This window comes from Paroedura picta, chromosome 7 (assembly GCF_049243985.1).
Source record: "Paroedura picta isolate Pp20150507F chromosome 7, Ppicta_v3.0, whole genome shotgun sequence".
Taxonomy (NCBI): Eukaryota; Metazoa; Chordata; class Lepidosauria; order Squamata; family Gekkonidae; genus Paroedura; species Paroedura picta.
The window spans coordinates 122517413-122533030 of NC_135375.1; the positions used below are offsets into that span (position 1 = coordinate 122517413).

Below are 15618 nucleotides of genomic sequence, written 5' to 3' on the forward strand. Positions count from 1 at the left end.
TATTGTGGCTGTCCAGCAGTCCATGGACTGCAGTGACCAAGAGCCCCTGCCAATTGGCCATGCTGGCTTGGGACTCTTGGTCATTGTAGTCCATGGACATCTGGAGAGCGACAGTTTGGCCACCCCTGCTCTAGACCTTGTGGCTAATAGCTAATATGGCCTCTGCTCCATATGTTTATCCAGCCCCCTCTCAAAGCTGTCTATGCCCGTAGCCACCACCACTTCCTGTTGTAGTGAATTCCATGAGTTAATGACTTTTTGGGTGAAGAAGGACTTCCTTTTATCTGTTCTAAACTTACTGCTCATCAGTGTCATTGAATGTCCCCAACTTCTTGTCTTGTGAGAAAGGAAGAAAGTTCCTTCATTCCCTACTTCCTCTATCATATTACCCCTCGGTTGTCATTTCTCCAAGCCAGGGATTCCCAACCAGGGGTCTGAGGCTTTCCCCTCCTGCCTTGACAGACGTGGCCACAAGAGAGGGAACTGGCCACTTTCATTGCTCCTCCTTCCTGCCTCCCGAGCATGAGTGAGATCTCTCTTGGTTTCTTTGCCTGGGAGGGGGTGGAGCCTGCATGTCTACTCCCACCTTAAACTGCTTCCTGTCCCTCCCCCCATTCCTCCTCGAGCCTGCCTGTTAACACGAGTGGTGATGTCACTTCTGGGGGTGTGGTAGGGAGGCGAGGCCAGCTGACATCACTTCCGGGGCTCCTCCATGTCTGAACAATTATTTTGAGGGCTCCTCCATGGTCAGAAAGGCTGCTTCAAGGTAGTCTGTATTTTTAATTACTGGGATTTTTTAAGGGGACTTGTATTGTCTTAATAATAATAATAAATTGTCCTAACTGCATTAACCTTTGTTCATAGGAAAAGTGTTTCCATCCCTTTATGATTTTCAAACAAAATTTGAGTCCAGTGGCACCTTAAAGACCAGCAAAGATTTATTCGAGGCATGAGATTTCCGGTGCTTGCATGTGCCGGCACACGAAAGCTCACACCTTGAATAAATCTTTGGTCTCTAAGGCACCACTGGGCTCAAATTTTGTTCTGCTACTTCCGACCAATGTGACTGCCCTCCTGACTTAATCATGTTATAGCATAGCGTTTTCCAAAGCTCTAATGAGTTTTTTGAGATGCATTGACTAGCAACTGTCGTCCAGATGAGCTCGCACCATTGATGCATGCAGGGCATAGGTATCTCATAAATAAATTCATTCATGGAAACTGTGTCCTGTGGCAGACTTCTTTGTCTTCTTCTCTTCCCTCCGCAGAAGACGACGTCTGTGTGTTCAAGTGTTCTGTGTCGAAGGAAACGGAGTGCAGCCGAGTCGGCAAACAGTCCTTCATCATCACGCTGGGATGTAACAGTGTCCTTATACAGTTCGCAACGCCAAGCGGTATGTCCCCCAGTCGCTTTGCCGCCTTTGGTTTGCTCAGAGATGTGGGGCGGGGGGGGGGGACTTGGGGGTAAATAGTGTTGCCGTGGCAGAGGTGCTGAATGCTCCACCCCCTCTGGGACGTACCATCCTCAAGGTGGGACGGGTTCTTTCTGATTGAACTGTTGGCTCTACCCCCCTCCCAGCCCCAAGAGCTGGATTTGCGTGTTGCCTTCATATGAAGGAGATTCTTTACAGTTTGCTCTTTTCAGAGGGTAGCTGCCCGGTCCACAACTCTACAGCAGATTTGAGTCCAGTAGCACCATGCTGGTTGTGAAAGAGCCGTCAGGTCTCAGACATCTTATGGCACCCCCATTGGGCCGGGCTGGCCAAACTGTGGCTCTCCAGATGTCATAGAATCATAGATCTGGGAGGGACCTCAAGGGTCAACTATTATTATTATTATTATTATTATTTCGATTTATTTCCCGCCACTCCCAAATGGCTCGCGGCGGGTTACAATATCTTAAAAAACCCATTAAAACTCCCATTAAAAGACTTTAAAATGTCACAACATGGCAGCACAATAATAAGATCCCCTTCCTACCCCCATTCCTAAAAAAGGGGGGGTGGAGGAGAAGGAGGTCAACGATGTTCAAGAAGCCCGGGGGAGAGCAGTCGATGTACCCCGGCAGCCCCAGCCTCAACCATAGACCTGGCGGAAGAGCTCCGTCTTGCAGGCCCTGCGGAATGTTAAAGGGTCCCGCAGGGCCCGCAGCTCACCCGGGAGCTCATTCCACCAGGTGGGGGCCAGGACCGAAAAGGCCCTGGCCCTGGTCGAGGCTAGGCGTGCTTCCCTAGGGCCGGGAACGACCAGAAGATTCTCACTCGCAGAGCGCAGAGCCCTGCGGGGGGCATAGGGCACTAGGCGGTCCCTCAGGTATGTGGGTCCCAGCCCGCGTAAAGCCTTAAAGGTTAGAACCAGAACCTTGAACCGGATCCGGACAGCAATTGGTAACCAGTGCAGCTGCCTCAGCACAGGCTGGATGTGGGCCCTCCAAGGTGTACCGGTGAGGACCCTAGCGGCTGCATTTTGTACCAGCTGGAGTTTCCGGATCAGAGACAGGGATAGGCCCGCGTAGAGCGAGTTACAGAAGTCTAATCTGGAGGTGACCGTTGCATGGATCACAGTGGCCAGGTGTTCGGGGGACAGGTAGGGCGCTAGTAGCCGGGCTTGGCGAAGATGGAAAAATGCCTGGCCGGCTACTTTCCTGACCTGCGCCTCCATAGTCAGGGAGGCATCAATGGTCACACCCAAGTTTCTGGCCTGGGACACGATGGTAAGATGCGCCCCTGCCAGGGTGGGTAAATGCGCTTCCTGTTCCCGCCCCCTACTTCCCAGCCACAGGACCTCCGTCTTGGAGGGGTTGAGTTTCAGGCGACTCTGCTCAAACCATTCTGTCACTGCTTCCAAACATCTGGCGAATGGTTCCGGGGGGGAGTCTGGGTGGCCGTCCATGAGGAGATAGAGCTGGGTGTCATCAGCGTACTGATGGCAGCCCAACCCAAAACTCCGTACCAGCTGGGCCAGAGGGCGCATGAAGATGTTAAATAGTGTGGGGGAGAGAACCGCGCCCTGTGGGACCCCACAAGGGAGTCCATAAGGGCGCGAGAGCTCATCCCCCACTGCAACCCTCTGGGTCCGGTTCTGGAGGAAGGAGCGTATCCAGCGCAAGGCTGTACCCCGTATCCCCGTACCGGCGAGGCGGTGGCCCAATATCTCATGGTCCACGGTGTCGAAAGCAGCCGACAGATCCAGAAGGACCAGCACGGCTGACCCGCCTCTATCCAGCTGGCGACGGAGATCATCCAGCAAAGCGACCAACACCGTCTCCACCCCGTGGCCAGGGCGGAAGCCAGACTGATATGGATCGAGTGCTGAACCCCCTGTCCAACCCCCTGCAGAACACAGGAAATTCATAACTACCTGCCCAACCACAGTGACCTCAATTCAGTGCCCAGATGATGCCCCCCCTAACCACCCTCCCCAGAATCCCTGGCCAGCCTGGTCCGGTGGAAATTCACATCCCGACCCCAAAGTGGTGATCAGCATTTTCCTGGGCCACAAGAGCCAAGGTCTGACACAATCCCTTCTGCCCACCACCTGCCTAAGTTCACAGAGCCAGCATAATGCTGGCAGGGGCTCATGGTAATTGTAGTAACTGTAGTTCCTGGACATCTGGAGAACCACAATTTGGCCACTCCTGCCGTAGGCCTTTAAAGGCGAGAGGTGTTGAGAGTTGTTTGCCCTTGCCTGCCTCTGCAGAACGGCCGTGGACTTCCTTGGGGTCTCCCATCCAAGTCCTAACCAGGGTTGGCGTTGCTTAGCTTCCAAGATCTGACAAGATCAGGGGAGGCTGGGACATCCTTAGACATGGGGAGGCGCTTGTTTTGTTCTTTGTTTGGGGTGGGGGGGTACCAGATTTCAAGAGTCAGTGATGCCTGACTGTCGCATCTACAATTCCAAAAGTGTCATTGGACAGTGGTCTCTCTGTGAGAAAGGAAGCACAGCTAAATATGTAGCATGTCTATAAAGGTTGAAACCAGGGGGAAGAGAACCATTTTAACTTAGACACTTGTGGTGGGGAAATGGAAGCCCGTGTAATATCTTTTGCATAATGTATTTAACCTTTACAACGGCAGAAAGCATGCAGTCGCAATGGGAAAAGTTTGTCAACAATTACAGTGCAAGAGATGAAGGTGCAAGTGATATTGCCACAGTCTGTTTGTTTTAAGACATTATCAGCTGCTTTGTCTCAAAAAGAACATGTGGAGGGCTGTAGTGATTTTGAAATCACAGAAGCCTAGATTAGGAAAGGTCACTACAGGCCATCCTGTCCACCCCCTGCTCAATGCAGGATCAGCCACAAGCATAGAGGAGAAGAATCTGTCCAGCCGCTGCTTCAAGATGAGCAGTGAGGGGGAACTCCCCACTTCCTTAGGCAGCCCCTTCCACTGCTGAACTAGACTCCTAGAATCCTAGAGTGGGAAGGGGCCATCTAGTCCAGCCCCATGCTCTATGCAGGATAAGCGTCAAGCATCCAGGAGAAGGATCTGTCCAGCTGCTGCTTGAAGACGGCCAGTGAGGGGGAGCTCCCCACCTCCTTAGGCAGCCCTTTCCACTGCTGAACTAGACTCCTAGAATCCTAGAGTGGGAAGGGGTCGTGCAGGCCATCTAGTCCCACCCCCTGCTTAGTGCAGGATCAGCCTCAAGCTCCCAGGAGAAGGATCTGTCCAGCTGCTGCTGTCAGTGAGGGGGAGCTCCCCACCTCCTCAGGCAGCCCTTTCCACTGCTGAACTACTTGGACTGTCATCCCCCCCCCATTATATCTATCTAGCCCCATTCTACACATAGAACAATAAATAAACAAATCAATAAACTGTTTATACCCCACCCCTCCCAGCACGCTGGCTCGGGGCGGCTTCCAACATTCAAATAATCACAAACATGGTAAAATCAACAACATGATAACATTACATTTCACAATCATTTAAATTATGTAATATCAAAATCGTAAATTTAAAAAAATCAGTCATGGCAGCTATTTCACCAATAATTAATTTGTTACAGCGCATTTCAGCCTCAACTCAAATGCAATTCGGGGGGAGTTCATGTAGATGGAGCCTAGCTGATGCTTGATCAGTCATCTCAATGTTCATTGGCCCAAATTAATGGCCTCTCCTCTGCTGCCAGGAGGACCCATTCGGTGCCCTCCTCCAAGGGACAACCTTTCAAATACTTCAAGAGAGTCTCCCTCCTCTTCTCCAGGCTGTGAATCTTAGTTATGGTGTATCTATAACACATTAGAACAGCTTTAGATATCTGGTAGGCTTGTCTAGGTCTGACCCAGATGGCCCAGGCTAGCTCAGTCTCATCAGATCTTGAAAGCTAGGCAAGGTCAGCCCTGGTTAATTCTTGGATGGGAGACCTGTAGGGAAGTTTAGGGTCACTACATAGAGGTAGGCGATGGCAAAATCCATTTGTCTCTTGCCTTGAAAACCTTACAGGGTCACCATCAGTGAGCACGGCTTGATGGCGAAGAGACCCTAACAGTCCCGCCTAAATAGCTTAGCCTTGCTTGGTCATTCAGTTGCAGCGAAGACAATGTGCTAAGGAAGGGCATCCTACAATAGCACACTCAAATAATTAATAACCTATTAAACCCATTTAAAACCATATCTATAACTGATAGCAATATTGATTACAGCTATTATTTCTAGTGCCGTCCCTTTGAATAGGTTTATTACCAACTAAGAGCCTCTTGTGGCACAGAGTAGTAAGGCAGCAGACATGCAGTCTGAAGCTCTGCCCATGAGGCTGGGAGTTCAATCCCAGCAGCCGGCTCAAGGTTGACTCAGCCTTCCATCCTTCCGAGGTCGGTGAAATGAGTACCCAGCTTGCTGGGTGGTAAACAGTAATGACTGGGGAAGGGAATGGCAAACCACCCCGTATTGAGTCTGCCATGAAAACGCTGGAGGGCGTCACCCCAAGGGTCAGACAAGACTCGGTGCTTGCACAGGGGATACCTTTACCTTTACCTTTTATTACCTACTAAGATGTTGACATGGGGGGGGGGTTAAAAGGGGACCCGTAATGATATGGAGGCCATAACCAGTACATTACGGTGGAGGAAGAAACAGAAATGAAATCAGGGTGTGTTTTTTTATGTCGGCAGGTTGTCTCCAGATCAGTCGAAAATCAGAAGAGGGGGGCAATCTGCACAATTTTAGCCAAAAGACTGAGAAGTGAGAGGGGGGCATTCCAGAGCAGCCGTGTTCCCTCCACCAAATGTTTCTGGGACCGACCCCCTCCCTCCCCAAGATTAAATACTGTAATTTACAGTTTGTGCAATCATTTCATTTGTATTTGCTTAATTCTGCTTCCAAAAAATGGAAATAGGGGAAGTTAAAGAGAGCTGATCTCAAGGCCGAAAATTATATTTCTAGCATCTGTTTAGGGCAATGAAAGAAGCTCCCATGTTAGACCTTGTAACTTTTGTCCATTATTGAAGACCAGGAACTGGGAAACATGTTTCAAAACAGCAGCTGACTGCTTTTAAAATCTCCCCGCCCCTCCCTTTGCAACATAAAGAGTAGCTTTGGCCTGCGAAATCTGCTGGGTCTTATGAGGTGCACCCATGGGTGTGCTGAATACGCTCAGCTCCACTGCTGGCCCTCCATTGGGGCCGAGAGTGTCTTTGAGTCACCGCTGGCACCCGAGCGCCAGAGCAACTAGCAGCCCCGTGGAAAGGTAGACCTGGCCACCTGTGCAGGAGCTCCTTTGCATTTTAGCGATTGGGATGGGTGGTGTCCCCTGGGGCACCTGATGACAGGTTGCATCATGTCAGATTGAAAGTGGGGAGGGAGATTAGACTATACCCCACAGGTCTTCCCCACATTTTATTTATTTATTATCACAGTAATAATTTTATTTATTTATTTTATTCATTTTAGATTTTTATACTGTCCTTCCACACTGGTCTGGGTGGTTAACATATAACATGTAACATGATTACATTAGAACATTGCAACAAATGCAACATATTTATATAACAATATATAACAGATTAACAAATGACAAATATAACAATCATAACATGTCAAAAAGAACAATATTTAATAGGAACAGAACATTGACACAGCTGTGGATTGGTCAGATTCTTTGGTCATGGGTGGGGGGTGCCTGGGGGGGCAGTGGGTGTTTTTGGGCTAGTCGGCCTCTAGCGAATGCCTGGTGAAGGAGCTCCCTCTTGCAGGCCCTGCAGAATTGTGAGAGTCTGGACAGGGCCCTGATCTCTTCAGGGAGCTCCTTCCACCAGGTGGGGGCCAGGACTGAGAAGGCTCTGGCCCTTGTTGAGGACCAATGTGCTTCTCTGGGGCCAGGGATCTGCAGCCAGTTGGCGGTGGCGGAGCGCAAGGCTCTTTGGGGGGTATAGGCAGGGAGGCGGTCTCTCAGGTACATTGGGCCCTTTTATAACACGCAAGCAGACCAGATTCTTTCCCTAGATTCAGGTGGGTCACCGTGTTAAAGCAACAGAACACAATTTGAGTCCAGCGGCCCCTTTAAGACCAGTGGAGTCTAATTCTGAGTGTTAACTTCCATGTGCGTGGACGCTTCTTCAGACTCTGAAGAAGATCTGAAGGCGTGTGCACACACACATGAAAACGCCCAGCATTAAAGTTAGTTAGTGTCCTTCCATGTCCAGCTCTTTCCTCTCCAGGTGTGCAGACGGACATCTGCCCCTTTGCTTTCAGTATCTCCTTGGTCAATGACTGTGAGTAAATGATGGATTGACGCCTGTCATTATGGCTTGGTGGAAATGCAGGCTGCCTTCCTTTGGGCTGCCTTCACTCGTTTAGCTCTAGCAGGTTGGTGGTCGCAAAGCCAGGCTCTGTCTTCAAAGGTTGAATGTTCCGGCTTTTTAAATGTCAAGCAAACATTTCTGCCGAGTTGCTTATTGGAAGTGGGAGAAGTGATTTAGATCTTTGAGAAACCCTCTTGGGTGAAATATATCTGAAGGCAGGGGAGTCAGAACTTTGGGGGAAAGGGAGGCCAAGCTTTAGATCTTGAGAAATAATTGGGAGTTCTAGAAAGGTACATGAAATTGTATCTCATTTGGGATTCTCGCCCCCTCCCTTCCTGCTTTCTGTCTTTGGCCCCTAGGGCCGATAAGAGAACCCTTGCTTAGTGTCAGGTCCCTCTTGTCTTTATAAATAAACACACTTGGGATTAGCTGCATGAGCAGTTCATTGCGGTAGCATGACGAAGCTCACGATTATTCTTACTGAAAGTGATTTGATAGGCAACACACCGATCAGTGTAACTCCCCAAACCCCGCCCCCAGTCGACAATAGGCGGGGTTCCCTTGTTCCCAGGAATAGGCAGGCAGCCCCCCTCCAACATTCCCAGGGGAAAGTGCATAAACTAGTCCTGTTCCCAGGTGCACGTTACACCATTCTTGCAAGGCGGACTCAAGGCCAGGCTGACCGATAACATTCAGGCTTCCCTCTCCCACAGTTCCACCCTCTCAAGAGAAACGTAGCCATCGGACGGCACAAACAAGCGAGCAATGCAAAGCATTAAAAGCAGTCACAATCAGTTAACTTTCCCAGGCCACTGACAGATGACAGTACACAAAAGGGCCAATGCCAGATGGTCTTGGCAGGCTGACCCTGACACTCAGTGAGCACGGATCGGAAGGATAAGTCGGGGAGGAGCCCTTTGAATTCTTTAATTGGTAAAGTTTACAGCCCTTGTACCCGGCCTTTGCGCGTGTAAAATCATTAAAACACATATCATTAAAACAATTCAGAGACTTAAAATACATACACGCAGGATATAAAATCAGTTGGACAGGATAGACAAACATCAGTTAGGAAGGAGGCATCACGGAGGTCGGGGTGGCCGAACTGTGGCCCTCCAGATGTCCATGGACTAGAATTCCCATGCTGGCAGGGGCTCATGGGAATTGCAGGCCATGGGCATATGGAGAGCCACAGTTTGGCCACCCTTGACAGAGGCAATGCCAGTGAAAAAAAGGTCTGACCTGCTGGAGGAAGATGGCGACAGGAGGGGTCACATGAATATCCTTGGGGTGAGATTTCCACAGCTTTGGTGCCATGCCCTCTCCTGCGTAGCCACCCGCCTTGCTTCCAAAGGCAGAGCTCCCCCAAAGCAGACCCTCTGAAGATGGCTGTTGTGGCTGGGGAGGTTCAAAAAATAAAGTTTAGCGGGGAGTTGGCAGTCCTTGAGGTATGCCAATCCCAACCCTTTTAGGGCTTTGAAGCTTAAAACCAACGTCTTGAAGGCTGTTGGGAAAACAAATTGGGAACCATTTTGGACTAGACCAGAGTGCCGTGGCCTCTGTTTGGATCAGAAAGGAGGGTGGCTACTTGAGTGTTAATATCGACCAACTTTAGGTTGGAAGCAGAGCTGTGATGTTCCAAACTCTTCTCCTGGGACCACCTTAACGTGACCCGGATGCATTTTCTTGACTAGGTGCGCTGGTGCTTCCGCTGTGGCCCATTTGGGGGCTGTGTGCACTCTGGATCCTCGACTCTGGCATACAGGCATTAACAGGCCACACAGCCTCATGCGACAGTCGTCCGGTCTAAACCCTGTTTAGAGCCCACATGTAAAAGCTGAGAGCTGGACAAGAGAGTTGTGGGCAATTCCCTGGACATAGGTATTGCTCATGTATTTCTCCCCCCACTCCCCTTCTCCTTCTCCACATTTACTTCTCTTTCGGAACCGGAAAGGACGGTACCTGCTAGCCAGAGTTTCTGGGTTGGGTCTCGGCGATGACTTTTGAATGCTAAAGCGGCACTGCTTGGTTCTGTTTTTAGACTTCTGCTCTTTTTATAATATCTTAAAAAACTGCCGGGGCCACAATGTGGAGCAGTCTGTGTTCAGTGAGCGTACAGAGGAATCGTCTGCCGTGCAGTACTTCCAGGTAGGTGGGACCAATGCTGCTTTTTTGTTGTTGTTGGCATTGTTAGGGGGGAAGCACCGTGCTAAGGAAGAGAGTGCCTGTTCACTGCCAATAAATGGCAGGTCAACCTGCTCAGGTGTTTTTGGCATTTAAGGAAGGGGGCTGGAATTCCAAGGGCGGAGTGCAAAAGGAATCTTTTATGAACTGGATTATGGGAGGAAGAACGGATTCCGGGCACCTGTGAGCCCATACTCCTTTGGTGTGCTGTAAAGCGTCCGAGGAAGTTACCCATCTGTGCGTAAGGCTTTTCTTCACAGTGACAACACAGGCCTAAACGGTAACCATACGATTGCGCAGGCCCACGCCCTGGGCAGCAGGGAAACCCTAGGTCACACACACCAGCCCTTTCATGCTGCCCATCTCAGTGCATGTGCTCTTTCCTGGGTGGTTTCCTACACAGTGTTGAATGCAGCGAGCAAGAGAGAGCGAGAAGGGGTGAGCATTTTTCTTGGCATTTCTTGGAGCAATGATTCACTGCTTGGTTGGCATGGGGGATCTTTCAGGTAGCTGTTTTAGTCCGGATTTTCTGAAATGCAGGATGTGCACGCTCCTTTCTCTGCGAGGTGCTGATAAGATTTATGTGGTTCAACCGGATCTTTCTGGTTTCTTTCCAGTTTTATGGCTACTTATCTCAGCAACAAAACATGATGCAGGATTATGTCAGGACGGGCACTTACCAGCGAGCGATCTTGCAGAACCACAGTGACTTCAAAGACAAGGTAAGCAGCCCAAATCTCACAACCCCTTCTGAGATCCTTTCTAGCTCTTGTATTGGGGCCAGCTGCGGGCCACAGGCTCCCACCAATGACCTGCATTTCCAAAAGGGCAACTGGGACTCTCTTCCTTTGCTAAAGGCAATTGCAGAACACCCTCTTAAGAGCGACACTGAAGTCTTCTTAAAAAGGAGTTAACATTACTGTTATCTTGTCTGTCAGCAATTTCCCTACTCTGTAATCCTCGCCCACTTTGGGCTATCGACCCAGGGTCTCTAATGCAGTGGTCCGCAACCTTTATTAGGCTGCGGACCGATGGGGGGGAGGGTGATCCAGTTGCCGTGCATGCACGGCAGCCCATGAGCAAATGCGCATGCACAACAGGTCAGCGCATGCGCATTTGCGACATGCACGATCGCAAACACGCATGCACGGCAGTTTCGGGCATGTCCGGCACGTTCGCACATGTGCGGCAGGATCTGCCGTGCATGTACGGATCTGCCGTGCATGCACGGATCTGCCGTGCATGCGCATTTGCAGCAGCGCATGGTGCAAACGTGCATGCACAGACCTGCCATCCATTCGCGTTTGCACTGGTGGCCGCGCTTCCTGCTCACCCCCCCCCCTCCCGCAAAAAGAAGCTTCCCGGGCAGGCAAGCTTGTGGCCCGGGAAGTTTCTTAATGGGGGGGGGCGGGGAGAGGGAGCCGCGGCCCGGTGGTTGGAGACCACCGCTCTAATGGACATTGCTGGTGCATCTCCTCCACAAGCTCTGGCCAAAGGGAAGGATCAGAGGATGTCTAAACAGCCCTGCCAAGACTCCCTCTGAAACCTGCAGCTTTGATCCTTTAGTTCAGCCTTTCTCAACTTTTTCATTGTTGAGAAACCCCTGAAACATAAGAACAATTTGACATTAAAAAAATAGAATTCTAAAAAATTCTGTAGAACAATTGCGATTTTGAGGATAATGATGCCAAAGACGAATGTGCAGTGTATGAGAGAATAGCAACAGAGTTGTGCTGTCTGATGTAATTCTCTCCCTCTCCCTCTCCCTCTCTCTCTCTCTCCCTCTCTCTCTTTCTCCCCCAGACACCCTTCCTTCCTTCCTTCCACCCACCCACCCACCCATCCATCCATCCTCAAAAGAAACTGTCAACATCCATCCATCCATCCATCCATGGATATCCATCCATCCATCCATCCATCCATCATATAATTGATTGTTTATTTGGCTTTTGTGTCACCGCTCCTAGCTAACTAGCCCGTGGCACCTCACAACAAAAAGTGGGCAATAAAGTCAGACAATGAAATTCCCCTCTTTCCAGCCCCCACCCCCTTGCCAAGCTGCCTCCTTACTGCCGCAAAATGCCTGGAGGGATTGTAAGGTCGGGGTGCCAAGAATATCAAAGGCATTTTAATTACATGGTTTCAAAGAAAGGTATAATGAAGGAAAATTCAATTAGTAAAAATATTGTTTTTTTGTGCAGTGTCCTTGTGAGGGAAATACGGAGGTTTAGCGTTCAGTGTTTCCATGCACATCTTACATGACGTTCTGATTCTCACAGCTCTTATTTCCCGGGGCTGACTGGCTTCTGAACTGGAAGCGCCCATGCGTCAGGCCCAACCGAACCTCTAGGGGTGACACTAGCTGGGAGGGGAGGAAACAGGGCGTCCCCCTTACTGTCCAGCATCACAAAGAGGCTTCCAAGGGTGGGAGAGGCCGGTCTGTTCTTTCAAAGTGTTGCGGTTGCCATTAGAAGTTGCCTGGCTGTACCTACGTGCCACATCTAGAGGAAGAAATAGTTCATGCGAACAGGTTGCTTGGACAACCAGGGCTGGCTTTCATCCTGCATATGCCGTGAACTTTTTTTTTTCTTTTGTGGTCCTTTTCTGCCCCCCAGATTGTATTAGACGTTGGCTGCGGCTCCGGCATCCTGTCCTTTTTCGCAGCTCAGGCCGGAGCAAGGAAAATCTATGCCGTGGAAGCCAGCACGATGGCCCAGCACGCAGAGGTCGGTGCTGTCTCGGGGCCCTTGAGACACAGAGGCCAAGGCTGAGGAGCTGGGATGGGGGTGGAGCCCCTCCGCAGAAGGGAGGGAGGCCTGGGTCAGGCCCTAGGCGTGGGTGGAAGGGTGGGATCAATAGCTTTACTTGCGCTCGCTGCCTCGGGAGATTTCAGAAGTTGTCTCACGCTTGTCTTGCACCTGCCATTTCAGCAGGGATCAGGTGGCGCAAGGAACTATTTGAGCCTACGAAGCTCTTAACTCTGGCCTAGCCCCCCAGTAACCCGGGTTGTGAACATCTCTTTTTGACCGGGAGTATTTATGGCCTGTCTCTTTCTGACCTCCCTGCTCTGTCTCCTACCGACTCAGGTTTTAGTGAAGAGTAACAGCCTCACTGACCGGATCGTGGTGATCCCTGGGAAGGTGGAGGAGGTCTCGCTTCCTGAACAGGTGGACATCATTATCTCCGAGCCAATGGGCTACATGCTCTTCAATGAGCGGATGCTGGAGAGCTACCTGCACGCCAAGAAGTACCTGAAGCCCAGTGGTAAGCAATGCCGGCTCATGACAGTGGCGATCTGGGGTGTATGGGGAGGGAGCAGGGCCATTTTCCAAGGCTGCTTCAGTCACAGCTCCCTAGCCTGGGCCAGGGGATGGCCAAACAGTGGCTCTCCAGACGTCCATGGACTACAGTTCCCATGAGCCCCTGCCAGCACAGTTGGACCACCCCTGGCCTAGGGGTTCCAGTCCTGGAAAGCTAGCAGATTTCCATTGCTTAAAGCAAGATCCAGCAGCAAACTTGGGAGCTGGAGTGTCTCTCCTAGGCTTCTGCATTTTGCTAACGTCCACAATTGATGCAAAACTACTGCAACCGGGGTGTATGGGAAGTACTGGGGTGTTCCAGGGAGAAATTGAAAGCAGAGTATGGAAAAGAACATTTTGGAACAAAAACGTAAGGTTACCAGATGACCTCTTTTTGGAGGACGCGGCCTCTTTTTTGGCGTGCTCATCCTCTTTGGGGCTCTAAAAATTGATGGAAAAGACCTCTTTTGGAGCTAGAAGGTCAGGAGTTCTGCTAGTTAGTACCAACTCTCTCAGTGTAAGTAGCAGGGGTGTTGGAAATCGGATTTCTCACAGCAGCAGCTCATCTGAAGTTGCCAGTCGGGAAACGTACCTTCCTTTTTGGCTTTTCAAAATGTGGCCACTCGGAACCTCGAACGTATGATGGGGTTTATAGAATTGTTCTTATTTATTTGTTACATTTCTGTGCCGCCCCTCCCCGAAAGGTGGGGTCAGCTCACAATGCTGTTAAACACGGTAAGCTAAATCATATCATAGAATCATAGAGTTGGAAGGGGCCATACAGGCCATCTAGTCCAACCCTCTGCTCAACGCAGGATCAGCCCTAAGCATCCTAAAGCATCCAAGAAAAGTGTGTATCCAACCTTTGCTTGAAGACTGCCAGTGAGGGGGAGCTCACCACCTCCTTAGGCAGCCTATTCCACTGCTGAGCTACTCTGACTGTGAAATTTTTTTCTCTGATATCAAGCCTATATCGTTGTACTTGAAGTTTAAACCTGTTACTGCGTGTCCTCTCCTCTGCAGCCAACAGAAACAGCATCCTGCCCTCCTCCAAGTGACACCCTTTCAAATACTTAAAGAGGGCTATCACGTCCCCTCTCAACCTCCTTTTCTCCAGGCTGAACATTCCCAAGTCCCTCAACCTATTGTTAAAACATTTAAAATATTAAGTTATTAAAATTTATTAAAAGGACAGAGCTGTCATCCTCTCTCAGATGTGGGGTGGTGGTGCTGTGTTGGTATAAGTATCCATCCTGCATGATCTCTACGTGGAGAGGCCAGTTTTGATGTTGATCTATGGGTCTCAGCCATAAGCCTGGTGGGACAGCTGTCATTGCAGGCCCTGCAGAACCGGGGCCCTGGTCTCTTTCGGAAGAGGGTTCCGCCAGGCTGGCAGATCCTGGAAAAAAAGGCTTCGTCCCTGATTGAGGCCGGTTTCACTTCTCTGAGGCTGGAGATCCTGAGCCGATTTTGTGAGCTTGAGGATTAGCTTCCCAGGGAGGCGTAAGGGAGGAAGCAATCCCACAGGTACAAAGGTCTGAGGTCTCACTACTAGCAGGCAAACAACTTTTTCCTTGCTGCCTGGGAGTGGCTCCCAGGAAATGCACCCGTTTCGCATGACTTTGTTCATCCCAGCCTTTTTCATCCCTTTGACCATGGAGGAGCCCCTGAAATAATTTTTCAGGTTTCGAGGAGCCCTGGAAGGGATGACAGTTGGCCACGCCTCCCTGGAAGTGACATCACCATCTGCATTAACAGGCAGCCCCGAAGGTGACTGAGTGGGGAAGAGACAAGGAGGCATCTTAAGGCGGGAGGAGGCATGCAGGCGCATAAACCATGCGAGGGCTCACGCTTGGGAGGGGGAGCAATGGAAGTTCCTTGGCTTGTGGCCGAATCCATCAAGGCAGCAGAAGAAAGCCATGGATCCCCTCCAGAACTTCCTCAAACCCCTGGTTGGGAATCCCTGATCTATCCAAAGGAGATTTACTGTATGAAGAAGTCAAAGGTCTGTGGTCAGCTATTGTGCGTGTCACAATAGAGAGGATTCCTCGCTATTGGAGCTTTTGTTCGGAAACAGCTAACATTTTCTGAGGCCGCTCCATCGTTCAATGCGATTGTTTCCTGCTGCCCTCTCTGCCTCCTCTTGTCTTTTTTGAGGCCTCGGGCCCAAAGCTTCCCCTCCCCTCCTCTCCTCTGCACAGCCACTTGCCTCCCTGCTAAGGGGACGACTCCATTTATTCCTTCCCCTGAGGCTGAGCCCAGAGTTATTCTGAGTGCTCTTTTCTTAAGCAGGATGGAAGAAGGTGGCCCCTTTTTAGATCTGGGTGATCTAATTAAACATAACGCCGTCAGTAAGCTTTTCGCTTGGCTGCCTTCTTCATACGTCTCTCTCACCTT

At 50.4% G+C, this 15618-nt stretch overlaps 1 protein-coding gene across 3 annotated transcripts in view; it reads left to right on the forward strand.

The window, feature by feature from the left end:
* Window positions 1-15618, forward strand: part of CARM1 (coactivator associated arginine methyltransferase 1) — a 58997-nt gene that overhangs the window by 18314 nt on the left and 25065 nt on the right. For all 3 annotated transcript variants that reach the window (XM_077346269.1, XM_077346270.1, XM_077346271.1), the window contains exons 2-6: window positions 1269-1394; window positions 9780-9886; window positions 10540-10644; window positions 12538-12648; window positions 13009-13186. In XM_077346269.1, coding sequence (XP_077202384.1) covers window positions 1269-1394; window positions 9780-9886; window positions 10540-10644; window positions 12538-12648; window positions 13009-13186 — 627 coding nt within the window. The remainder of the gene's footprint in view (window positions 1-1268; window positions 1395-9779; window positions 9887-10539; window positions 10645-12537; window positions 12649-13008; window positions 13187-15618) is intronic.